Source organism: Hylobates moloch, unplaced genomic scaffold, assembly GCF_009828535.3.
Source record: "Hylobates moloch isolate HMO894 unplaced genomic scaffold, HMol_V3 SCAFFOLD_12, whole genome shotgun sequence".
Classification (NCBI taxonomy): domain Eukaryota; kingdom Metazoa; phylum Chordata; class Mammalia; order Primates; family Hylobatidae; genus Hylobates; species Hylobates moloch.
In genome coordinates, this window is record NW_026652287.1 from 35,730,785 (window position 1) to 35,756,576 (window position 25,792).

Sequence of the window (25,792 nt, forward strand, 5' to 3'; positions counted from 1 at the left end):
GCCCCAGCGCTCTAGAGCTCAGCTGACGGGAAAGGGGGTGCGCAGCCTCCAGTTTGAGAGCTACCCGGAGCCGCAAAACAGGAGTGGGCTCCAGCTCCCCGCACGCCCCGACCTTCCATCGTAGGTAACGCGGAAAAGACCGGGAGAGCGTTAGTGGCGTCCGAGAGCGAGGAGCGGGAAAGAGGATGGGTCTGCACGGAGAGTGGAAAGGCAGGCTGTGTATTCTGGGGAAAGTGGAGCAAAGAAGGAGCTACAGTGGCCGACGCCGGAGGTCGGCTGCAGAAAAACTAGAAAAAGTAGGGAGGGAAGAGGCAAAGAGGAGGCGTCTACACTGAGTGGGTTCTAGAGAGGGAGGGGTGGACTCCGTAGATGGGGGTAGTTCACTCTCGAAACCTGGGGCGTGCTCTGTCCTGGAGGAGGGAGGCGGGCAGTCGGGGGGGAATTGGATGGAAGTTCTGTGTTGGAAATGTTTCGGGAGATCTTTTGTAGGGGGACTGTGGAAGGGGCTCTACACTGGGGTAAGTGCAAGAGGTAGAGGCTTACACGTGAATCGATTCTGCACTGAAATAACTAGGGAAAGAGGATGCTACCCTGAAAGTGGGGATACTTACTTTCGATGATGTGGGGGAGAGAGGAGGTCTATACTGGCGGAATTGAGGGAGTGGAGGGTCTGCACTGAAGACGCTGGGGAAGGGTGTGCCATGGACATGGGAAGGAACCCTAGCTGATTAGGGAGCCTCTCGGGAGGATGGGAGGATGGGAAGAGGAGGTTTCCTGTTTGTACCCCTGAAAATATGGGTGAAGGACCTGTGCCGTGGCCCGTGAGAAGATCTGGGTGCGGAAACTCCAGGCCAGGTGGGTCCGGGGGAGGCCGGTCGCGCCCAGGAAATGCCCTATACGCGCAGGCCGGACCATGGGAACCGCAAAGCCACGGATCCTGCCCTGGCTGGTGTCGCAGCTGGACCAGGGGCAACTGGAGGGCGTGGCCTGGGTGAACAAGAGCCGCACGCGCTTCCGCATCCCTTGGAAGCACGGCCTACGGCAGGATGCACAGCAGGAGGATTTCGGAATCTTCCAGGTGCGTGCGACGACCGGGGACGCTGGAAACCTGGAGCTGCGCGCTGGGCGGAAAGGACTCCTAGTGGGCAGGGCTGAGAAGGCGGAGGTGGCGCGCGAGGAGCGGGCTCATGCCAACGCTGGCGGGTGGGGCTAGAATGGGAGGGGCGGGGCTAGCCGGATCAGCTGAGTGATGGTGGGGCGCAAGCAGGGTTGGAGCTGCCCGGTTACGGGGATAAAACCGGGAAAGCCGGTTAGTACGCAAAGGAAATGCATCCTGGGGGTTTGGGGCTCTCTAGTGGCCGGGGCTCTTGGTTGTAGGATAGATACTGGGGGATGGTTCTTGAAACATCAGAGGTGAGACCTGGAGCCCCAAATCTGAGGTTCCTAACCACCGAATTAGTATATGCTAGAGGTGGTAAACAGTGTGAGGGGCGGGGCTATCACAGAGGGTGTTGCGGGGCAGGTGGTGCACGGGGTTAGACACCAAGTTGGACTTGGAAGCCTGGCTTAGAAAGAAAAGGTTTTTGGGCCGGGTGCGGTGGTTCACACCTGTAATCCCAGCACTTTGCAAGGCCAAGGCGGGAGGATCGCTTGAGCCCAGGAGTTTGAGACCAGCTCGGGCAACATAGGCTCCATCTCTTTAAAAACAAAAATGAAACAAAACAAAAACCAAAGAGGTTTCAAAGGTTTTTGAAGAGGCCGAGCACAGTAGCTCATGCCTGTAATCCCAGCACTTTGGGAGACCGAGGAAGACAGATCACCTGAGGTGATCAAGACCAGCCTGGCCAACATGGTGAAACCCCGTCTCTACTAAAAATACAAAAATTAGCCAGGTGTGGTGGTGCCCACCTGTAATCCCAGCTACTCAGGAGGCTGAGACAAGAGAATCGCTTGAACCAGGGAGGCGGAAGTTGCAGTGAGCTGAGATTGCGCCACTGCATTCCAGCCTGGGTGACAAGAGTGAAACTCCATCTCAAAAAGAAAAAAAGGCTTTTGAAAACTAGAGGTGGGGGATGGAGGTAGGTGGGACGGGGGGATTTGGGGATGGACCTTGCAGAGTTAGAACTTGCCAGGAAAAGAGGGTGGTGTTAGGACTTGGGAGACAGGGTTAGGGCCCCAGGAGCAGGATCTAAGTCATCCTCCCCCACTATCCTGACACCACTGTTGCCCCAGGCCTGGGCCGAGGCCACTGGTGCATATGTTCCCGGGAGGGATAAGCCAGACCTGCCAACCTGGAAGAGGAATTTCCGTTCTGCCCTCAACCGCAAAGAAGGGTTGCGTTTAGCAGAGGACCGGAGCAAGGACCCTCACGACCCACATAAAATCTACGAGTTTGTGAACTCAGGTCTGCCAGATTGGAGTTCGTGTGGGAGGCTGGGCCCCAAGGGTTCCTGGCACGCCTACTCCCCTCACCACCTTTCTCAACAGGAGTTGGGGACTTTTCCCAGCAAGACACCTCTCCAGACACCAATGGCGGAGGCAGTACTTCTGATACCCAGGTGAGAATGTGCCCAACCTTCATGCCCCTCAGTCTCTAACCTGTCCCCATGGGCCTCGTCCTCTCCCTCTAGACCATCCCCCCGCTCCCCTGCCTCCAGCCTGCCCCTCACCTGAGCCAGTGCTGGCCCTGTCTGTCCCTGCTCCAGTCTCCTCAGGAGAAAATTCCAAGTCTTCACCCAGCATTCCAGGCCCGAGCACACCTTCCTGGGATTTCATGGATTTCCATTGGCAGGGGGCTGTCAGCCTCTTGGGAACTGAAAAACTCCCTCACCTTGATCCTGCTGAGGCCTGAGCCGGGGCAGCATCCCGTCTGAAATTCTACCCAGCCTGCTCTGCCCAGGTCTTACCTGCATAGAGCCAGATCCTTGGGTTGGAATGGTAGCACCTGGTGTTCATTAGTGTTTGTTTGGCTGTTGATGCCATGGCTGGCTCTGTCCCCAGGCTGGAAGCCCCTTGAAGGCAGAGCTCAAGCCTGACCTCCCTGCATTGCTGAGAACAGACCTGGTCCATATGAAGTCTCCAGAAAAGGCTATGGAAATGCTTGATTCTCTTTTTTTTTGTTTCCCTCCAGGAAGACATTCTGGATGAGTTACTGGGTAACCTGGTGTTGGCCCCACTCCCAGATCCGGGACCCCCAAGCCTGGCTGTAGCACCTGAGCCCTGCCCTCAGCCCCTGCGGAGCCCCAGCTTGGACAATCCCACTCCCTTCCCAAACCTGGGGCCCTCTGAGAACCCACTGAAGCGGCTGTTGGTGCCGGGGGAAGGTGAGTGTCAGCTGCAGGCTGGGAGGGCTGAGGTCTGGACAGTAGCCCCTGACTCTCAATCCCTCTCCCCTTCACGCCACTGCTGCCGCTGCTCAGAGTGGGAGTTCGAGGTGACAGCCTTCTACCGGGGCCGCCAAGTCTTCCAGCAGACCATCTCCTGCCCGGAGGGCCTGCGGCTGGTGGGATCCGAAGCGGGAGACAGGATGCTGCCTGGATGGCCAATCACACTGCCAGACCCTGGCATGTCCCTGACAGACAGGGGAGTGATGAGCTACGTGAGGCATGTGCTGAGCTGCCTGGGTGGGGGACTGGCTCTCTGGCGGGCCGGGCAGTGGCTCTGGGCCCAGCGGCTGGGGCACTGCCACACATACTGGGCAGTGAGCGAGGAGCTGCTCCCCAACAGCGGGCATGGGCCTGACGGCGAGGTCCCCAAGGACAAGGAAGGAGGCGTGTTCGACCTGGGGCCCTTCATTGTAGGTGAGTGAGACGGGGGCTTCGCCCTGGCCAGTACGAAGCAGCCTGCACAGTGGTTAACAACTCAGGATTGGCCGGGCACGGTCGCTCACGCCTGTAGTCCCAGCACTTTGGGAGGCCGAGGTGGGCGGATGACAGTTCAGGAGTTCGAGACCAGCCTGGCCAAAATAGTGAAACCCCATCTCTACTAAAGATACAAAAAAATAGTCGGGTGTGGTGGCACGCGCCTGTAATCCCAGCTACTCGGGAGGCTGAGGCAGAAGAATCGCTTGAACCCAGGAGGCGAAGACTGCAGTGAGCTGAGATCGCACCACTGCACTCTAGCCTGGCGACAGAGCAAGACTCCGTCTCGAACAAAAAAAAAAAAAAAAAAAGAACTCAGGATTAGGACTGAATTCAGACCCTGGCTGCCCTTGGCCCGCTGTATAACCGAGGCAAAGGACTTTGCCCTGAGCCCGTGGAATCTGAGAATGGTCTCCTCTCTCTACCTGCCTGCCAGCGCTGGGGTGAGACACAGGCCCAGTACACAGAGCATGCTCAGGGAATTTGCTGCCACTGTCATCATCATCGTAACTAATGATGGTGAACAGACCAATAGCAGGAAAGCTACGTCCCTTAGGGTTTTGCTGTGCGGTGGCACTTTCTGCCATGATGGAAATGACAGTCACCTGCACTGTCTGATGCAGCAGCCACTAGCCACAGGGGCCGAGCACTCAGGTGAGGCAAATGCAACCAGGACGTGATTCGTTTTAATTGGTTACAATTTATTTATTTATTTATTTATTTTTATTTTTATTTATTTATTTATTTTTTGAGACGGAGTCTCGCTCTGTCCCCCAGGCTGGAGTGCAGTGGCGCGATCTCGGCTCACTGCAAGCTCCGCCTCCCGGGTTCACGCCATTCTCCTGCCTCAGCCTCTCCAAGTAGCTGGGACTACAGGCGCCCGCCACCACGCCCGGCTAATTTTTTGTATTTTTAGTAGAGACGGGGTTTCACCGTGGTCTCGATCTCCTGACCTCGTGATCCGCCCGCCTCGGCCTCCCAAAGTGCTGGGATTACAAGCGTGAGCCACCGCGCCTGGCCAGTTGGTTACAATTTAAACTGAGATAACCTTACATGACTAATGGCTGCAATTGGACGGTGCAGCCTCAGACAGGACTGAATGCCAACCAGCTTCTCCAGATTAACTGAGCATCCTTGGGAGCATGGGTCCCCTACTCTGGGCCTGTTATGAATGCTGAGGCTTGGGGGCTTGGGGGTGTGGCCTTCCAACAACCCCACCCTGATGGGAGGGAGGGAGAGAAGGAGTGGACTTTCCCCAAACAAGCAGTCCCCTGGTCGAGGCAGCAGAGGGCCTTAGGTCAGGGGAGATGGTGGGGGTTATCATTCAAGTTTACGGGGAAGGGTGGGTAGAGGGTCCTCTTCTCATCCCTGACTAGGCTCCTGGGCCCCCAGATCTGATTACCTTCACGGAAGGAAGCGGACGCTCACCACGCTATGCCCTCTGGTTCTGTGTGGGGGAGTCATGGCCCCAGGACCAGCCATGGACCAAGAGGCTCGTGATGGTCAAGGTGCCTGCAGACCTGAGTCCCTGGGGCTGAGAGGGGTGGCCTTACAGAGGGAAGAGGTTGCTCCCAGGAACTCCAGCTCCCAGAGGGCCCTCTAAAAAACTGCAACTTCCAAGATCTCTGCAATAACCAGTTTTTCATCCCCGGGAGCTCCTTCCCATGGCCTCACCTGCAGAACCTGTTTTGAACTCTCTAAACCAGTGGTCCCCAAACTATTTGGCACCAGGGGCCAGTCTCATGGAAGATAATTTTTCCACGGACAGGGAGGGGGTGGTTTCGGGATGAAACTCCTCCACTGCAGATCATCAGGCATTAGATTCTCCTAAGGAGCAGCCTACATCCCTCCCGTGCACAGTTCGATAGAGTTCGTGCTCCTCTGAGAATCTAATGCTGCCGCTGATCTCACAGAAGGCAGAGCTCAGGCAGTAATATTCCCCCACCCGCTGCTCACATCCTGCTGTGCAACCTGGTCCCTAACAGGCCATGGGGGGTTGGGGACCCCTGCTCTAAACCATGTAGAAGCTGGGGGACTCAAGTTTTAGCTGCCATTGTGAGGCCATGGCTGTGGCTTCTAGGAGTCGAGATCACAGACTGCTCAGCCCTGACTCCTGGGAATTATGTGTGTGTGTGTGTGTAAAACTGTGTGTGTGTGTGTGTGTGTGTAAAACTACAACTCCCAGCAGCCCTGGGCCTATGGTTCATTCTGGGTGTGTGTGTGTGTGTGTGTGTGTGTGTGTGTGTGTAAGACTACAACTCCCAGCAGCCCTGGGCCTATGGTTCATTCTGGGTTTGTGTGTGTGTGTGTGTGTGTGTGTGTGTGTGTGTGTGTGTGTGTATGTAAGACTACAACTCCCAGCAGCCCTGGGCCTATGGTTCATCCTGGGTTTGTGTGTGTGTATGTGTGTGTGTGTATGTGTGTGTAAAACTATAACTCCCAGCAGCCCTGGGCCTATGGTTCATCCTGGGTTACAGCAGGGGCTGCAGGGAGTTGTAGTCCTCCCAGCCCTGACTCCTACCTTGGTGGACAACTGGCTGGGTGTTTCCCCTGACTCCTGTCCCCACTTCCCCCACAGGTTGTGCCCACGTGCCTCAGGGCCTTGGTAGAAATCGCCCGGGTAGGGGGTGCCTCCTCCCTGGAGAACACTGTGGACCTGCACATTTCCAACAGCCACCCACTCTCCCTCACCTCCGACCAGTACAAGGCCTACCTGCAGGACTTGGTGGAGGGCATGGATTTCCAGGGCCCTGGGGAGGCTTGAGCCCTCGCTCCTCATGGTGTGGCCTCTAACCCCCCTGTCCCCCACGACCTCAACCAATAAACTGGTTCCTGCTATGATCACCTCTTGTGCGTGTCTGGTGTTGGGTGCCCTCTGACCCAAGATGGTTGTTATTCCCACTCAGGGTCTCAGTTTACCCATCTGTGCAGCTATGTACAACTCAGGTGCTCAATGCATGAGGACCAAGCACTGCAGGGGGCAGCTGACACCTCCTCACTTCTGCCCAGGGACCTGATGGGTGATGGCTGCCCCCATTTTGTAGACCAAGACACAGGCTGGGAGAGGCACAAAGGTCACAGAGTAGGAAACACAAAGACTAGCCAGAACCCAGGCCCCCTGCCTTGCCTATGAACAGTTTGGGCAAATGGCCCTTCTCCTGCCAGGCCTCAGGCTCCCCTCTACGTGGGGCTGGAGGGGGCCTTGGTAAAGGGTCTCTGCGGCCACCCTGGAGCCTGTGAAGCCTGCCTGCCCAGTGACCCTGGGCACTGTCACCTCTCCTGGTTGGGCCTCAGTTCTGGGTGATGAAACTGGCAGAAGCCAGCGCAGCCCTGACTCACCCTTCAGCCCTTGCGGCTCTGTGCCTCAGTTTCCCTCTCAGGAGAGTGGATGAGATCACCCCAGCTTCACGGGGCTGCTGAAAAGAGAAGCCAACTCAATAGGGAACACAGATCCTGCTCTGGGAGCAATTCCAAGGCAGGCACATGGCACCCAGGAGCCCTGAGCTGGGAAGATGCTGATCAGGTGGGGCCCAGCCCCCGCCTCCCTGAGAGCAGCTCGCTCCCAGCCAGAGACTGCGCTAAGTGCTCCACCTGTGTCTTGTTCAATCGTCACAACACCCACTATACAGATAAGAAACTGAGGCCCAGGGGAGGCAGCTGCCCCAAGTCACAGTCTGGTCTCCCTGTCTCCCACCCTCAGCCTCCTGGGGGTCCCTCCCCAACCCTCTGGCAAATTTGTCTCTGAAAACAAAGGGTTAGAACCATGGGGCTCAGGGGTAATGTTTCATGAAATCTTTAATGAAATTGGGGAGAGGGGCACGAACAGAAGGGAGGGGCACTGGGGAAAGGCTTGGGGGCAAGGGAGGTGGGCACAGGGCAGGGCAGGGCAGGGGGCTCTCCTCTTCCCTGCAGCAACCCTCCCCCAATCATCCCACTGATGGGGGAGGGAGGTGGGGAGGTGGAGCCATAAATATGTCCAGAATTTCAAAGAGGTGAGGGGCGAAGAGCTGGCCAGGGCTCTCAGAGAGGGGGCAGGGGCAGGCCCGGGCCACCCTTGTCCGGGGGCCCTGGCTCCTTGGGCGGCCGTGGGGGCCCTGGGGGGTCCCCTGGCTTGCGACCGTGCTTGCGGAAGTAGCGGTAGCGCTGGACGTAGGCCCGCACCAGGTTGCTCACCTTCACCGGGTTGATCTCCCCACTTTTGCTGTGGCAGATCTAGGGGGCCGGGGACAGTTGGAGTCACCACCAGGCTCCCGGGGCCCCATCCACCCGGGACTGTTGGGCGCAGCTTGGGACTGCGGTAGGAGGAGCTTCCCCAATAACCAGGCCAAAGTCCCTCTGTCCCCCTAGACGATAGGTGCCCCAGGGCCAGTGGAACAGGCCCAGGTGGCCTTGAGAAAATCCCGTCACCCTCCTCACCTCCCAGACTGACCTCCTCCCCGTCTCCCATCCGTGTCCATCTGTCTGCACACATCTGTCCCTCCAGCTCGTTCTCTCCCCGGCCTGTGTCTGCCCCTCTCTCCGGGTGCCCACCTTGTGGACAGCCTTCCTCAGGATGTCCTTGTACTCCTCCTTGGTGATGTCCTTCTTCTGATAGTACGGCTTGATGGCCAGCTTCACCTCCTCCACCGCCCGCTCCTGCGTGTGCAGCTTCTTCAGATACTGGTGGGGCGGCGACAGCAGGGGAAGACACAGCAAGGGCCAGTGAGTACCTGCGGAACCTCCACCTCCACTCGCCTCTGCTGCCAGCCTAGCCTCTCTGGCCGTCCGGCTGCTCTCAGGCTGGAAGTCCTGCTGAGCGTCTGTCCCATGCGCCCTCTGCTGCAGGTGCCCGGGACCAAAGGCCAGGCCTGAGCCTCTGCATGTCACTGAACATCTCCTCTAGGCCAAACCCTGGGTTGCTCCAGGCCTGGCCAGGACCAGAACACGTGTGTCGCCTGCCCTCACAAAGTTCAGTCTGATGAGAAGACAGGCATTGGCCAAGCAATTGCAGCTGGTTTTGAATCAGACTCTATAGGCGGGGCTGTAGAAAACTGCACAGGGCTTTACACCACGGGAGCAGGGAGGACTCAGTTTAGGTTTTTACAATACTGCTCTGGTCACCCAGGGGATGGAGGGGGTGGCTAGGGCTGAGGGGCACTGGGGAGTGGGGGTGGGGACTGACCTCGAGACCATTTGCATCTGCCACTCCCTGTCTCTGACCCCTGGAATGCTCAGCCAAACCTTTTTGTGGCTCATTTTTTGTTTCTTTGTTTTTGAGACAGGGTCTCTCACTGTCATGCAGGCTGTAGTGCAGTGGCACAATCACTGCTCACTGTACCCCTGGACTCCTGGGCTAAAGTGATCTTCCCACCTCAGCCTCCTGAGTAGCTGGGACTAGATGTGCCACCACCACGCCTGGCTAATTCTTGTACTTTTTGTGGCAACTGGGTCTCACTACGTTGCCCAAGCTGATCTTGAACTCCTGGGCTCAAGCGATTCACCCGCCTCGGCCTTGCAGTGTTGGAATTACAGGCATGAGCCACCGTGCCCAGCCACCTTTGTGGCTCATTTGTAAAACGGGGACAGCACCTATGGGCAGGACTACAGCAACACACATGGAGGACATGGCACAGGCTGGGTACAGAGCAAAGACTCAATCCAGGGGAGCTGTGCCTGTTCCAAGGGGGATGGCCATGGGATGAAAAGGGGAGGACGGGACAGGGACAGAGCAGAGAGCCTCCGAGGCAAGGCTCTTCCTGCCTGTGGCCAGCAAGCTAGGGGATCCTGCAGCCGCAGGCTGGGGACAGCAGCTGCAGCCCTGGCCTCAGGCAGAATCTTTGCAAAAGCAGACAGGAAACCTCTAGCCAGAGAGCCACGTGGGACCACAGAAGAACAGGCCTTCTGCAGGCACAAGGGACAGTCCCTTGGCGCCACCCTTGGAGAGGCTGCCCTCCCAAGCCAGGTGACTATCAAAGTAGGGGCAGGTAAACTGAGTCCTGGGAAGGGCAGGGCACAATGGCTAGCAGACTCCAGGAGCAACATCAGTGACACTGTCTGATGAGCTACTGAGCTGTTAGGGCAACTCTATGGCCAGAAGAGACGCAGGCCGCCCTGGAGGGACTTCCCAGGCTTGCCTGGCCCCACAGGATGTGGGTCTCTAGAGAGACACTGCTCCCCAACACTCATCTCGGATGTGGCAAAGCGGGGCAAAGGGCAGAGCACAGACCAGGGCAGAGAAAGGGCCACTGTAGACCAGGGGGTCCTCACCGTCCGAGTCCTGCAGTGCAAGGCACAAGCTACGGACAAATGACCGGCTAAGCTGCAGCCCCGCCTCCGCGGCTCACACGGGATGTTTAATGGGGTTTATACAGCTTTATCTGGCATGGTACACAGCTGTGTAAGGGTGGCCAACACCACCGTCTGGCTATGGACTACTGGACTGTAAGAAAACACATCTAGGCTGGGTGCAGTGGCTCATGCCTATAATCCCAGCACTTTGGGAGGCCGAGGTGGGAGAATCGCTTGAGCTCAGGAGTTTGAGACCAGCCTGGGCAACACAGTGAGACCCCAACTCTACAAAAAATTAAGAAATTAGCTGGGCATGGTGGTGCGCGCCTGTAGTCCTAGCTACACAGGATGCTGAGGTAGGAGGATCCCTTGAGCCCAAGAGATCAAGGCTGAGGTTACAATGAGCTGTGATTGTGCCACTGCATGCCAGCCTGGGTGACAGTGCGAGACCCTGTCTCAAAAACAAACCAACCAAGGCCGGGCACGGTGGCTCACACCTGTAATCCCAGCACTTTGGGAGGCCGAGGCTGGCAGATCACCTGAGGTCAGGAGTCAAGACCAGCCTGGCCAACGTGGTGAAACTCCATCTCTACTAAAAATAGAAAAATTAGCCGGGTGTGGTGGCGGGTGCCTGTCATCCCAGCTACTCGGGAGGCTGAGGTAGGAGAATCACTTGAACCCTGGAGGCGGAGGCTGCAGTAAGCCAAGATGGCACCATTGCACTCCAGATTGGGTGACAGGGCAAGACTCCATCTCAAAGAAAAACAAAAACAAAAACAAAAACCCACATCTAGACCTGACCAAGAGAGAAACAGCCCCAGAACCCAGGAGTAGAAGCCGGCCAGAGCAGCTGAATAAGAACCTACATTACTGTCTGCCTGGCACCCATTCTCCCTCCCTTCATCTAGAAACAGGTTCTTGAGTTTTCATTCAGAAACCACCCTCCCCCACTCACACAGAGAGGGAGACAGCACGAGCAACAGATAATCAAGGAGTGGGATGCAGCGCGGGGCGTCTCTTCCAGGGTGTGTATATGTGGGGTGTACGCACACAGCCCCACGCACGCACAGATGCGATTTTCCTTTGGACACGCCCAACGCATTTCCTGCTCACCCATTCCAGCAAAGTGGAGTTCCTTATGGTTCCATGATTTTGGTCTCTATGGCCCTGTCTGCCTGCCTCAGTCTCCCTTTCTCCTTGGGCCCCTGCGTCTCAGTTCCTGTCCATATTCTCTACAGAACTGCCACCACCGCCCCACCTCTCCCCAGGCCAGCTCACCTTATCTGTGTCCCCACGGCCCTCAGAGCTGCTGCTGCCCTCTCTCTTGTCAGATGTGGCAGCCAGCCCAGTGGGGGTGGGGGGGGTCGAACCGCAGCCCCCCAGAGGGAGGCTGCCAGGAAGCAGGTAGCTGGAGGGTCCAGGGGGCAGACCCAAAGAGGTGGGCACAGGAGCTGGGGTCACCCCCAGACTTGAGGGTGGCTTTCTGTGGCTGAGGATCTGTGGGAAGAGGACGGAGGGGTGATGAGTAAAGGGAGGTGGAGGGGAAGAGGGCACGTGCACCCCACTGTTCCCACGCTGACTTCCCCACAGCTGAGGCAACAGGCTCCTCTTCAGGCCGATACCTTGCCCCAGAGCTGCCGGGCCTGCGGTTCCTCTCCTAACCCGAGGCAATGGACAAAAGAAGGGGCGGCAGGGACTCTCCCCCAGGGGAGCCCACCTGGTTGGTGGCCTGGATCAGCTCCTGGGCCTTCGCTCGGCTCGCCAGGTTGGCTTCTTCCATCTTGAAGAGAAGTGCAGTCACTGCAGGAGGCGGAGAGGTGACAACATGAAGATTGGGGAGGTGACAGGACAGGAGCTGGTGAACCTCACCTGGACACCTGCTGTCATCTCCCGCCCTTGGCCCCAGAACAGCCACAAGGCCTCATACTCAGAACTGGGAAAGGGGGCCTTGGCTAATGAGAGAACAGCCCATACCACGAATGTTCTTGGGACTCCAGGTGTGTGGGTGCGGGGGTGGCCAGGGTCATGCAGTGATGAGACAGTGGCAGGAGTGAGATTCTGCCTCCTGACCCGCTGTGGCCAGTCCCAGCCTCTCTCCCCACCTCTGCAGTCTGGTAGAGGCAACCGCCATCCGTAAGGAATACGGTGCCCTGCTCAAGCCATTCTTTCTGGTCCCTTTCTCCTACTCCCCGTCTAGGGGAATCCCAGAACCCAGCCCACCACTCGAGTCTGTGCTGGCCACCACCTGCTCCAGCCGGCCCCTCTCTCCCAGTACACCCAGGCACCTAGAGCCTCTGGACAGACTCTGGCTGGCCTTCATCCACCCCCACCCTCCCAGTCTATGTCCCTATAAACCTCCCCCTGCCAGGGCACCCCACTGCCTCTAAGTCTGTACCCTCCAGTCCCCATCCTGTCTCACCTGCCCCAGCACCCCCCTCCCCCAGGGAACACTCACAGGCCAGGACGCCGCTGGTGGTGCAGTCCACACCAGCCGGCAGATTCCAGGGCATGGGCGGGGGCAGCGTGGGCAGCTGGGAGACACGGGAAGCTGGCCCATCCTCCGCCCCCGAGTCACCGGCTGTGGACCCCGCGCTGGGGGCAGTGCTTGGGGCGGCTGCAGCAGTGCTGGTGGCCGTGGTGGTAGCAGGCTGCTGCTCCTCCTCCTCTTCCTCTTCCTCCTCCTCTTCTTCCTCCTCCTCCTCCTCCTCTGCCCCACCTCGGACCCCAGCCTCCTCAGTGGCCTCCTCAGGAAGGAAGGAGACCTCAGGTGTCTTGCAGCTGCTGTCCACGGTCTGCGAGTCCGGAGTGAGGGCAGGGGGTGGTGGGGCTACCTTGGGGGGCGGGGTGCTAGGAACCTTGGCTGCCCGCTCCTCCCCGGACCACGAAGTCTCCTCCGCCCCCTTGGTGCCTGCCGCCTGGCTGCAGCTATCCGCCTTGGACTTCTTCAGCGACACCTGGCCGCCACTGCCCCCGCTGCCACCTCCGCTGCGGACCTTTTTCCTGGTCTTGGATGGCTTGGTCTTTCCCTTGGTCCCCTTGGCTTTCTTGGCCCCTGCCTTGGCCTTGACCTTGGTCTTTTTGGGCTTGGTGCTGCCCGGAGCTGCTTTGGCCATCTCAGTGGGGGCCCGCTCGTCGGGTTTGAGGAAGGGGGAGCGACTCTCGCGGTCACGGCTGAATTTGACGCCAATGGAGCCCAGGCCGGCTGACGCGGCATCCTTGGCCGGGGTGGTGCTGCTGACACCCTCGCGGATCAGCACCGCCACCTTGGACTGCAGCTTCACTTTCCGGGAAGAACAGGACGACGACGAGGATGAAGAGCCTGAGCCGCTGCTGACTGGTGGCTTTGGCGGGGGCCCTGAGGAAGGCGCCGACTCCTTGAGGGGCCGGGCCTTCTTGGATGACCTGTCCCTGTCCCTCTCTCTGTCCCTGTCCCGGTCCCGGTCACCCCCGTCCAGCGCCTTCCGACGAGACCCCTTCTCCCGGGAGGAGGAGGAGGACGAGGCGGCCCCCGAGCGGCGCCGATCCTTCTGGCTGCTCTTGCCGCCCCGCTCCTCGCCGCTCAGTCCCTCGGAGTCGTACAGGACCTCCCGCTTAGGTGACGAGGCCGGCGCAGGAGAGGGTCCTCGGGGGTCGGACTTGTCAAGCCGGCCCACCGTGATGGTCCGCTTGATGGCAAAGAGGTCGTGGTCCGTGAGGTCCTGGATGGAGGGTGGCACGGCCCCCCGGCGGCGGCTGTCGCGGTCACCACCCGAGGTGGAGCCGGAGGGCGGCGGGGCGGGCGCCGGGGCCTTCTCGCTGCCATCCCCAGACCGCTTCTCACCCCGGGATCGCGACCGCTTCTTCTTCTTCTTGCTGCCGCCACCGTCCCGGTGTTTCCCACGGTGCCGCTCGCGCCTCGAGGACGATGATGAGGAGGTGGCCGGGGGCGGGGAGGCGGAGCGCCGCCGCCGTCGCCGCTTCTCCCGGGACCGCGACCTGCGGCTGCCCCCGCGGCGGCGGTCGGTGCTGCGCGAGCGGCGGCGGGCGGAGCGGGAGCGGGAGCGGGAGCGGCGGCGGGCAGACGACGAAGCGTGGGAGCCGGGCTTGCGGTCTCGCGAGCGGTGCTTCTTGGAGTCCCAGGGGGAGGCCGGGGCGGGCGGCGCGGGCTGGGTGCCCGACGAGGACGAGGCGGCCTCCTTGGCCTCGCCGCTGCGCTTGCGTTCCCGCCTGGACTTCTTGCGCGTGGGCGGACCAGCAGCTGCGGCCGGGGCGGGCGTGGGCGCCGGGGAGGGCGAGCGCTGGCGGTAGCGCTCCCGCCGCTGGGTCAGGATCTTGCGGCGCAGGTCCAGGCCGCCCCAGCGCGAGTCGGCGGTGGGCGGCGCGGGAGCCGGCTCCCCCAGGTCCACCTGCAAGGCGCCCTCTCCGTCCGACTCCGCATGCAGGGACAAGAAGTCGTCCCCCTCGGGGGCCCGGGGAGCGGGAGGCTGGGGAAGGGGCTGGGCCGTGGGGGTGGCCGAGGCGGCCGGCGGAGGCCGGGCAGCCCGGACGCCGGGACGGAAGAGGGACAGCGCCACCCTGGGCTCCTCCTCCGGCTGGACGATCTCGCCTTCCTCGATCTCCGAGTCGCCGGGCGGCAGCAGGGGCGGCGGGAGGGCGGCTCCACCAGCGGTCACCACCTCCACCGAGACCTTGCCTTCCCGACAGGCCTCCGCCTCTGTCCCCACCACGAAGACCCGCCGGCGCGTGGCTCCATCAGCCCGGGTGGAGTCCACCTGGGGCGGGGTTCCAGGGGCCGGAGTCGGCTGTGCGGGCTGCGGGTCCGGGCGGGGGCTCTCGTCACCTGGGAAGTCCTGGCTCAGGCTGTTGTCATCGTAGATGCCTGCCAGGGTCTCTGAGATGCGGCTGATGCTCTGGGACAGGCCTTCCTCCTCCTCCTCGTCTTCCTCTTCCTCTTCTTCTTCCTCTTCCTCCTCCTCCTCTTCCTCCTCAGGTGAGGGCGTCCCGGCTGATGAGCTGGGGTTGGAGCCAGTGGGCTCGAAAGGGTCGTACTTTTGCTCCGGAGCAGGCGGTGGAGAGTAGGCCTCGTCGGTGGGGTGGAAGGGGTCATAGATATCGAACCGGGGGGCAGGCGGGGCTGGGGGTGCAGGGGGCGGTGGGGGTGGGGGAGGGGAAGGGGAGGAAGATGAGGGAGAAGGGGAAGGGGAGGAAGATGCAGAGGAGGGGGCAGGGGGTGGGGCAGGGCCCCCGTCTCCAGTGCCCAAGGTGAGGTGACGGGCACAGGTGGGCCGAGAAGAGTTCGACTGTGGAGAAACTGCAAAGGAACAGGGAGAGAGAGGCGGTCAGGGCCTTCGCCTCCCTCCTGGCGCCTGCTTGCTGGCCCAGCCATGGAAACTCGCTGGGCCACCAGGTCCTGCCCAGGAAGCCCCAAGTGCTTCACAGGAGCCAGCCGTAGGAAGCTCCCAACAACTGCACACCATGGTTCTTAACCCAAAGGTCACTAGAGGAAACTGAGGCAGAGGGCTGCAGTATCCTCCCCAAGGGCATACAGAGAGGAGGCAGCAGTCAGGGTGTAAACTCAGTCAATGAGGCCGCGAACCTGCACTCCCATATCCTGAGACAGCACTGGCCTGACCCTGGGCAATGTACCCTGGCCTTGAAACTAGGAACTATCTTGACCAGTGCTGGCCACCCATCCCAGGAGGTGGAGGCTGCAGTGAGCTATGACCACAACACCGCACTCCATCCTGGGCGAAGAAGAAACAGGAAAACAGGCTGCAGGGGGAGAGCTGGGATTCAAACCTAAGTCCCCCTCCAAGACAAAAACAAGCTCCGGCCTGCTGCGCCAGCTGCCTATCGTGGGAGTTTCTCCCGTTTGGTAGAGGGTGAGATTCCAGTGCACAGCCAGGAAATGGCAGAGCTGGGGAGCCCAGGAAGGCTGGTCTTCAGCCCAAGCTCTTCACTCTGTGCTGAGTCCCCACCCAAGGAATTATATCTGCTCAGGTCTCAGAGACACCACTGACCAGTGACGGTGGCAATGACAAAGGTTTGCCTCTTCTCCAAACCAGGCATGGTGCTTCGTATGTCACCTCGTTCACCCCCAAAGAGCGCGCTGCACTGTGCTAAGTACTACAGTCGTGATTCCACAGTCACACGATGGAGATGGCTGACAGAGGGCTTGATCCAGGGGCTGGCCCTCATCAGCCACATGACCACAGGCAAGTGAATCAATGTGTCTCCCTCAGTTTCCTCATCTATAAAATGGGGGTTTGTTCATTCATCCAACACCCTTTATGGCCAGGTGGGGTGGCTCATGCCTATAATCCCAGCACTTTGGGAGGCCGAGGTGGATGGATCACCTGAGGTTGGGAGTTCAAGACCAGCCTGACCAACATGGAGAAATCCCATCTCTACTAAAAATACCAAATTAGCCGGGTGTGGTGGCACATGCCTGTAATCCCAACTACTTGGGAGGTTGAGGCAGGAGAATCACTTGAACCCGGGAGGCAGAGGTTGCAGTGAGCCGAGATCTGCACTCCAGCCTGGGCAACAAGAGCAAACTTCATCTCAAAAACAACAAAAAAAACATATCAAACAGTCCCTCAGCTGCCGAGGGCTTAGGGGAAGATGAAGCAGGGGTGACGATGACAGCATTTACTTCCCAGGATAAGTGGAGGAATAGATGAGCGCGCAGAAAGAGCCAGGCTGCACCTGCTGCCGGGTGAGGACAGTCTGAGCCTCAGCTTTTCCTAGCCTCATTGCTATTCCCAGCACCTTAAGCACAAGGTACTCCATAGACTAGAGCGCTCTGCAAACACGCGAGATCCACAGCTTTATATAAATTTCTGTATGGGACAGGATTATGGGTGAACTTTCTTTTCTTTTTAAAACTACCTGGAATAAGCAAATAAAACATAATCTCAGAGTCCCCCTGAAAACAACTACTATTAGCTTCCGGATATACCTTTATCACTCTTAAGGCCCAGGGGCCGAATCGAGCATACCACCTGTTTTCCTAAATCAAGTTTTAGGGGAACACTGCCCCACCCATTTGTTTACTTATCCTCTGCAGCTTCTGATTTTTTTTTTTTGAGAGGGAGTCTCGCTCTGTCACCCAGTGCAGTAGCACGATCTCAGCTCACTGCAACCTCCATCTCCTGAGTTCAAGCGATTCTCCTGTCTCAGCCTCCCCAGTAGCTGGGATTAGAGGCGTGTGCCACCATGCCCAGCTAATGTTTGTATTTTTAATGGAGACGGGGTTTCACCACATTCGCCAGGATGGTCTCAATCTCTTGACCTCATGATCTGCCCACACTGGCCTCCCAAAGTGCTGGGATTACAGGCGTGAGCACCGCACCCAGCCCTACAGCTTCTGATTTTAAAGAAGTTGAAACACTTTTGTGGACCCCTAAGAATGTCATGAGTCCTAGGCACCATGTCTCTGTACTTAATGGATAAATCATTTCCAGCTGTTAAAAAAAAAGGGGGGGGGTGTGGCAGGCATGGTGGCTCACGCCTGTGATCTCAGCAGTTTGAGAGGCCAAGGTAGGAGGACTGCTTGAGCTCTGGAGTTCAAGACCAGCCTGGGCAACATATCAAGACCTCATCTCTATTAAAAATTTAAAAACATAAATAAATAAAGGCTGGGAGTGGTGGCTCATGCCCGTAATCCCAGCAGTTTGGGAGGTTGAGGCAGGTAGATCACTTCAGGTCAGGAGCTGGAGGCCAGTCTGGCCAACACAGTGAAACCCGATCTCTACTAAAAATACAAAAATTAGCTCAATGTGGTGGCATGCGCCTATAATCCCAGCTACTTGGGAGGCTGAGGCAGGAGAATCATTTGAACCCGGGAGGCAGATGTTGCAGTGAGACTAGATCACACTACTGCACTCCGGCCTAGGTGACAGAGCAAGACTCCATCTCAAAAAAAGAAAAAAGAAAAAAAGAAAAACTAGCCAGGCATGGTGGCATGCACTTGTAGTCCCAGCTACTCCAGAGACTGAGACAACAGGATAACTTGAGCCCGGGAATTTGAGGCTGCAGTGAGCCGTGACTGTGCCACTGCACTCTAGCCTGGGGCACGTAGTGAGACCCTGTCTCAAAAAAAACAAACAAGGTAGCCGGGCACGGTGGCTCATGCCTATAATCCCAGCACTTTGGGAGGCTGAGGCAGGCGGATCACTTGAGGTCAAAAGATCAAGACCATCCTGGCCAGCATGGTGAAACCCCATCTCTACTAAAAATAAGAAAATTAGCTGGGTGTGGTGGCACGCACCTGTAGTCCCAGCTACTCAGGAGGCTGAGGCAGGAGAATCGCTTGTACTCGGGAAGTGGAGGTTGCAGTGAGCCAAGATTATGTCACTGCACTCCAGCCTGGGCGACACAGCGAAACAAGGTAAACAAGGTAAACATGACCTGCCACAGAGTGGTGTGCCTGTTCTACCACAGAACTGGTGCTCACGGCTCACAGCTGGTGCCCATAGCTGACTGCACCTTCCTCTCCTCTCCCTCCAACCCCTCCTCCAAATACATATGTTCACGTAGAAGGAAGGCCTAAACCCAGGGTTCTCAACAGAGTCCAAGGCTCAGCAGCATGTATTGTTTAAAATGAAAATTCCCAGGTCCCAGCCGGGCGCGGTGGCTCAAGCCTGTAATCCCAGCACTTTGGGAAGCCGAGGCAGGCGGATCACGAGGTCAGGAGATCGAGGCCATCCTGGCTAACACAGTGAAACCCCGTCTCTACTAAAAATACAAAAAATTAGCCGGGCACGTTGGCAGGCACCTGTAGTCCCAGCTACTCGGGAGGCTGAGCCAGGAGAACGGCGTGAACCCAGGAGGCGGAGCTTGCAGTGAGCCGAGATCGCGCCACTGCACTCCAGCCTGGGTGACAGAGCAAGACTCCGTCTCAAAAAAAAAAAAAAAAAAAGAAAGAAAATTCCCAGGTCCCACCCCAGACCTGCAGAATCAGAACTCCTGGGAGTGGGCCCAGCGATGTGCATAGTAACAAGTCCTCCTTGCAACTGAGATGTGCGTTCAAGTTTGGTCTAAACTGCTCACAGGGTTACCATTGTGTGTAGGGTTGGAGGAAGAGATTCCTCCTTGGGCAGCGCACATCTCAGAAATCAAAAATTTGGGCTTCAGACTCAGATACACCAGGGCTCAAGGCCCAGGCACCCCATGGAGAATCTGGCTGTGCGCCCCTGGGCAAGTGCCTGCCCTTTTTCAGGCTGTCTGCTTCTCTGAAGATAGAGACTCAAAGAGACCCCCTCCTGGGGAGATGAATGCCCAGTGCAGTGACACTAATACTTAGCATGCCGAAACCAAGTGTCACACACGCTGACTGCTCCCACATAGCCCCAGCACATCGGTTTTTACTTTATGTACATCTGTATGCACCTACAGCCTTAATCATGTCTAATACGAAGAGAAGGGAAAGATTTTGTCTAAATGACATGATCACCACTACCATAACTACCAAAAACAGCCGATCCCCACACAACTCCAAGGCCACCTGCCCAGCTCCGCCCTGGCCCCACATACCCGTTTTGCCCGTCCTCCAGGCCCTGAGACGGGGCAGCAGGCTGGGCACAGGCAGAGGGATGGGATCTCTGTCCCCGATTCGGACCTCAGCCACCAGCTCCAGCATGTCCTCACTTCTGCAAGGCGGAAGGGGTAGGTGAGCCTCAGGGGTGCTTCTGGCTCTCATGCCAAGGCCTCTCCCACTCCAGCTGCCCAGCTACTCACTCGCCAGGCCGCAGGTCCAGGCGGCTGGGAACCCAGGTATCCGGGGGATCCAGGACACTCACCAGCCCTGCAAGGAAGCTGTCCGCGGCCATGTCCAACACCTGGAAGAGGCCAGAGAGGCTCTACGCTGTCCCTGGTCACATGAAGACTGGCAAATCCTGCTTCCCCACTCCCTAACCTCTCAGGAACCCAGACATTTAAGATCCCCAAGAAAACTGAGGATCTAATTCCTGTAGCCTGACTGCCATCAACACTCAAAGCTCAGGCCCACAGATCAGGCCCCCAGACTCTCCAACATTGCCCCTGGTCAGCATCGCAGAGCCAGGAGTCCAGGTCCCCAAACCCCATTCCCCCAGACTCAGACCCCTGTCCCTTCCTCCCTGATACCCGTGAGTCAGGCCCCAGCCCCCTCTTCTTACTCACAGTAGCCGTGTCAGTGCCCCCTGATTCCTGGGAACGGGGCTCTGACCGTGGACTCCGGCAGCGCCGCCATCGAAGGCCATGACACCGAGAGCCATCTGGTGAGAGATTTGCATGGGGGATTGGACACAGAGGACTCGCTGCAGAGACTTGTGGGGTAGAGGAAAGAGGAGCTTTATCTAGTTCCTGACAGCGGAACCAGCCTACCGCCTGCTCTCCAGGCCTCCATGCACTGCCTCCCAGGAGGACTTCCCAGTACCCACTTCTGAGGCTCCGACGCTCAGCCATTCGTCCTCCTGTCTGCCCTCAGACACCTCAACCTGGCATTCAGGCCTTGCTGGGATCCAGTCCCCACAGACCTCTCCTGCCTCCCCCCAGCCCACTCACACCCTCCTGCATGCCAGCCCCAAGGAAGCCCAGCCCAGCCCCTCGCCACCACACCCGTGCTGTGGGCCTGCTGTGGCCAATCAGGCTTCCCTCCAATCCTAGGTCCTTAGACTCTTCTAGGTCCTTAGAGAGCCGTTCACCTGTGCCCTGACCTGTCTCCCACCATGCTAGCTCAGGTGGGCCTCCTGCCCTCTCCCAGCACTGTGCCTGTCTCCCATCCACTGCACACTAGGCCCTTCCAAGGTAGCCACAGGGTGTCTGCCCCTTTTTGGCTCCCTGTGCCAGCACAAGGGTGGCACCCAGGAGGCTTCAGAAAAGCTTGTATGAATGACATTAGGATAAAGAATGCAGAGAGGGGGCAGGGGCTAAAAGGAACCGGAAGCCGCCATACCTTTATCATTGGGCAGGTCCCCCTGCAGGGAGCTTCCCACAGCCTGCTGGATGGCTCGCTGGGGAAGGGGGGAAGAACCAAGCGTCAGAGGACCCAGGCAGATGCTTTGCAACCTCTGCCCCTTGGGAGACAGACATCCCAGACACTGACAGCCAGACTCAAGTGCTTCACGGGAGCCAAGACTCCAGCGCCCCTGCCTCAGGTGCCGGAGTCAGGCCCCTGGAGTGTGGACGCCCAGCTCCTCCATCCCTCAGTGCCAGGAGCCCAGCAGCCTCACCAGGATAAAGGCAGAAGGAGAAAGCGTAGGGTCTCTGTCTGGCGGACCGTCGCCCCGATCCTCGCCCGACTCCTCCGTCTTCCCTCGAGACTCATCTTCTTCCTCCATGGTCACCTGGGGGTCCAGGGGCGAGAGTTTGGAGTGGAGGTCCCGGGAGAAAGGACGGAAGTAGAGGATAGACATGAAGACCTCAAGGGCCCCACACTGCCTCCCTCAGCATCCCCTCTGGCACCCCTCCTCTCCTCCACCTCAACCCACTCTACCCTGTACTTGGGTGGGCGCTGGGCCCAGCATAGACACTCCAGGGACTAGGAGCAATTTTCTTCCTTTTTTTCTGGGTTTCAGGTGCCTCTTATGTGTAAGGGAGGCCTCCCTGGCCTCCGCTTTTAATCTCTCACTCCTCAATTCCCGCAGCTTCTCCAACAACCTACTTCAAGACCTCATTCCCCGGCCTCCTAGGAGGCAAAGCGAACACCGAGGTTTTCTGTGTGTGCTGCACTGTGATTTCAAAGAGGGTGTTCCGCAGTCCTAGAAATCCACCTTTCCCAAGGCCAATGTGCTTGGCAATATTCAACGCCATGCCTCAAACACCACACAGCTTCCTAGAGCATCAACTGTCCTCGATGGTGAGGACCACCCCCAAATTTTATTTATACACCTAAGTTGGAAACTTCATTGATTGATCTGCAAAACCAGTATGCCATTTTAAAAATGAAAACGCTAAACTTCAGAAAGGCATGCTGAAGGAAAACTTCATAGGAAGCATTTAGCTATCGCTGTCTGCACAAAGCCTTTGTAATGTCATGGAAATTCTTTGATATGATTCCCCAGTCAGGGAGTTGAAAGATCATCCACCAAACAGGTGGATGTCTTGATTAGGGCTTCAGAAAAATATGAATATTTCAGCTGTAAGCCTCCCCATGACTATCAAATCTGCTACTCGTAAGACAATATCCAATCTCAAAATTCCTAGAAAGCTTCAAAATCCCTAACCCACAACTCAGTATGCTTAATTGTAAATTCACGAAATAGAAGCATCTATCTCAGAGAATGGCTGTGAATATTGAAAGCCTGACTTCTGTCACACATTCAGAGCACCTCAAGTGCTCAATACGGATGAACAGGAATGACACTATTAGCCCTTAAGGCCCAGGTTTCCCCTACATCTGTCTCCTCGCTTCCCCCACAGCATGCCTGCAAAAACAAGACCCTGGTCCTGTTCTAGATCCCATATAGATTTTCAAACCATGCCAAGCCTCCATATTCAGCCTCCCAGCTCCACCTAATTCCTAACTTCCTAAGACACACCCAACCCTGATAGTCTATTACATCCCAGCCTCTTTCACCAATACTCAATATGCTCAGCCCCAGTTCCTGGCCCTGGAACTGCTCTCCAGCACCTCCCGGGGAAGCACATGCTACCTAGAACAGTGACTGTCACATATCAGAAGCTTAATCAACATCTGCTGACTACAGGCTGAGGGATCCCCAAACCCTCTGCAGTATACAAAGATGCTTGCTTGCTCATTTAGAAAGCACCAGGCTTTGCAGACACACCCTCAGCTACTCAGATCTTCTGAACAGAAGAATGCTCTGCAGATACTGCTAGGTCCTGTCTGGATCAGTGGTTTCCCCAACAAGAGGGTCATATACCAGTTTAGTGCTTCACAAATAGCTTGTTTTAAAAAGTAAATAGAACAAAACAGTTCTTTGCAGCACATCACAAGTAGTAAGTGGAAATGCCAATTCGTGGAAGGTGAGTTAATGTTAATACATTATGTTATATAATGTTAAATACATTATGACTGTCTGTACTAGGTCGCAATGAAAAAATGTATCTTAATGCATATCACGGTCAACATGGCCCAGGTTTCCCCTTGAAAAGCACTGTAATAGTGGGTCTAGATGACCCTCCAGACTCTTCCAGAGTAGATTAATTCTAACTCTCTCAATAACCCCCAGGGTAATGCAGAATCTTAAAACATTTTTTATTTGAATTACTTTCTGAAGGGCAAGTATATCTAAGCTGGGCAAAATTTCCTCATTCTCTTTCCGTATTATTCGCCACAAGCTGATCTGACCCCAAAGGTATTCGAATTTGCTCCAGGCATAAAAGCTGCATTCCTTCGGTCACATTAAAGCCATCTAGATGGTTCCAGGTCCTTCTAACTGCCCCCAGCCTCCTGTCACCCATTATTAGACACTACCCATACCTTGGAGACCCCAGACCCTCAGTACATCTCAATATTTGGTGCCCTCCCCTGGTGGGCATAACCCAACCCCCTAGGGGGCCCTAAAAGACTCCTAGCCCTTGAACACTTCTTCTAGGCCTGATAAATGGCCCCAGACCTATGCAGACCAGTTGCATCCTCAGGCCAGCCCATGTAGACACTTTCCAGCCCTAACAGACATACCCCAGGCGCTCTAGATGGCTCTGAAGATACTCCTCAGGTCTTGCAGACCCTCCTTCACCCCTGGGACATATCTCAAGATCTCAAGATGGCCCCAGAACCCTCTAACCAGACCCTAGCCTCCGGTCGGCCCATAAACACAATCTACAGTGTCAACAGACACGATCCAGGCCAGCTATGTGATGGAGGGCAGGCCTTAGGCTCGGTCTAGGCCCAGGGACGCCCCAAGTCTTCTCGGAGACGCCCCACAGACGCCCCCAGGAACCCACGGATGCGTCCCGGGGCCCTGAGAAGGCCCCCCTCTCGGCGCCAGGTTTCGCCGCAGCTGCCGGGCCCGAGACCGCCCCGAGACGCCCTCCAGGACCGGTGGCTTGTGGGGAGGACCCCGGGACAATTAGCGACCCAACTCTGCCCCGCCCACCCCAATAGGCCCGAGCCCCGCGGCCCGGACCGTCGCCGCCATCTTACCCCGCCGCTCGGGCTGCGGCTCCGGCCCCGGCGCGGGGCGGGGCGGGCTGGGGCGGGGTTCGTGAGCAAAGGAGGAGAGAGGCGGAGCTAAAGCACCGCCGAGCTTGCCGGGATTTCAAGTACCGAGCACGGCGCCGTGAAGGCCGGCGGGAGGGCAACCGGACTCGGTTTCCCAGAAGCCAATTGGACACATGGGGCGGGGTCCGCGCGATGCACGCCGGGAGGCGTAGTCCGCGCACCGTCTCTGTCGCGCGGGGACCGCTAGTGGGGTGAGAGGTGAAGTGGGCGGGGCCGCGGTAGCCCGCGATGACGCCCCACAGTGCCCTGCGCGCGCGCGGAAAGAGTGGCGGAACAGGAGGTGACGTAAGAGGCGCTAGGCAGAACAGATGCAAGGGAATTGTAGTCCGGCGGAGTGAGCACGACTTGCTGGATGTTGTCCTGCCCACATTGTGGGGCTCTCAGTAATCCAGATCCTCTAGGCCCCCCTAAATTTAGAACCAGACGGAATGCAGTGGCGCACACCGTAGTCCCATTCGGGAGACTGAGGCGGAAGGATCGCTTGAGCCTAGAAGTTGGAAGCCAGCCTAGGCAACATAGGGAGGCCCCGTCTCTAAAAAAATAAAAATAGGCCAGGCGCGGTGGCTCACGTCTGTAATCCCAGCACTTTGGTAGGCCGAGGCAGGCAGATCACCTGATATCAGGAGTTCAAGACCAGCCTGACCAACATGGTGAAACCCAGTCTCTACTAAAAATACAAAAATTAGCCGGGCGTGGTGGCTAACGCCTGCAATCCCAGCTACTCGGGAGGCTGAGGTAGGAGAATCGCTTGAACTCGGGAGGCAGAGGTTGCAGTGGGCCGAGATCGCGCCATTGCACTCCAGCATGGGCTACAAGACGGAAACTCCGTCTCAAAAATAAACAAATAAAAATAAACTTAGAACCTAGAAGCCCGACCCCATAGCCGCCTCATTCACTACAGACAAGTCTGAATTCCGAATCCTCTCACTCAGAGCAGAGTCCAGACTCCTATTTCCCTCCTCCCTCGGACTCAGGAGTCTGATTCTTCCTTCCTCGGATCCAAGAGTCGGTCTCCCAGACTAGTACTGGTCTCAAGCTCTCACATACGAATTCGGGTCCCCCCAAGCCAGTGCCCTCGCTCGGACCCAGAATCCTGGGTCCCCAGCCTCTCCAATCCCTGGACCTAAGAGTCCAGGCCCCCGGCTCCCTCCTTTACCGAACCTAGTACTAAGGAACCTGTCTACCTTCCTCCCTGACACCCTCCTCCCCAGGACCCAGGAGTCCACATCTCCAGCCCCATTTTCTCCTAGGGACCCAGGAGTCTGGGCCCTCTGCTTCCTTCTCCTTAAAGACCCAGAAATCCTGGCCCCAGGCTCTTCATGACCCAGGCATCCCGACTTGGGCGAGCTGGCTCATGGATTAGGAATGCAGTGATCTCACGGCCCCTCCCTGCCCCGTTACCCTGCTGTCCCCCTCTAGGGCCCCACTCTCCTCCCAGTCTGTCTTCCGTTTGGCTGGGACAGCGGGAACCGGAAGCCTGGGTCCCTTAGCGGGCGGAGACTCTAGCTTCTAA

The 25,792-nt window shown here is 57.6% G+C and overlaps 2 protein-coding genes across 9 annotated transcripts; one reads left to right on the top strand and one right to left on the bottom strand.

Annotated features, from left to right (window-relative positions):
* The first annotated feature begins 18 nt into the window (after positions 1 to 18).
* Positions 19 to 6,704, top strand: IRF3 (interferon regulatory factor 3). 6 transcript variants are annotated; one of them, XM_032169177.2, is made up of 8 exons: positions 19 to 120; positions 906 to 1,078; positions 2,233 to 2,404; positions 2,488 to 2,558; positions 3,131 to 3,323; positions 3,420 to 3,800; positions 5,237 to 5,368; positions 6,439 to 6,704. In XM_032169177.2, the coding sequence occupies exons 2-8, from the start codon at positions 914 to 916 to the stop codon at positions 6,651 to 6,653; spliced, it is 1,329 nt and encodes a 442-aa protein (XP_032025068.1). In that variant the 5' UTR covers positions 19 to 120; positions 906 to 913; the 3' UTR covers positions 6,654 to 6,704. The 6 variants fall into 6 exon arrangements, with proteins under 6 accessions (XP_032025068.1, XP_032025067.1, XP_032025069.1 ...); XM_032169176.2 differs by having other exon boundaries at positions 30 to 124; XM_032169178.2 differs by having other exon boundaries at positions 30 to 124; positions 5,253 to 5,368.
* A 933-nt stretch (positions 6,705 to 7,637) lies between these two features.
* SCAF1 (SR-related CTD associated factor 1) lies at positions 7,638 to 25,705 on the bottom strand. Of its 3 annotated transcripts, none has more exons than XM_032169148.2 (11): positions 24,202 to 24,424; positions 21,323 to 21,436; positions 21,046 to 21,103; positions 20,271 to 20,365; positions 19,848 to 19,948; positions 19,644 to 19,759; positions 12,583 to 15,417; positions 11,845 to 11,927; positions 11,406 to 11,624; positions 8,391 to 8,519; positions 7,638 to 8,072 (listed from the first exon to the last, which is right to left on the bottom strand). In XM_032169148.2, exons 2-11 carry the CDS (start codon positions 21,428 to 21,430, stop codon positions 7,881 to 7,883), a joined length of 3,936 nt encoding a protein of 1,311 aa, XP_032025039.1. In that variant the 5' UTR covers positions 21,431 to 21,436; positions 24,202 to 24,424; the 3' UTR covers positions 7,638 to 7,880. The 3 variants fall into 3 exon arrangements, with proteins under 3 accessions (XP_032025039.1, XP_058281555.1, XP_032025040.1); XM_058425572.1 differs by lacking the exon at positions 24,202 to 24,424 and adding an exon at positions 25,681 to 25,705 and having other exon boundaries at positions 7,732 to 8,072; XM_032169149.2 differs by lacking the exon at positions 24,202 to 24,424 and adding an exon at positions 23,737 to 24,147 and having other exon boundaries at positions 7,732 to 8,072.
* Between the last annotated feature and the right edge of the window lie 87 nt (positions 25,706 to 25,792).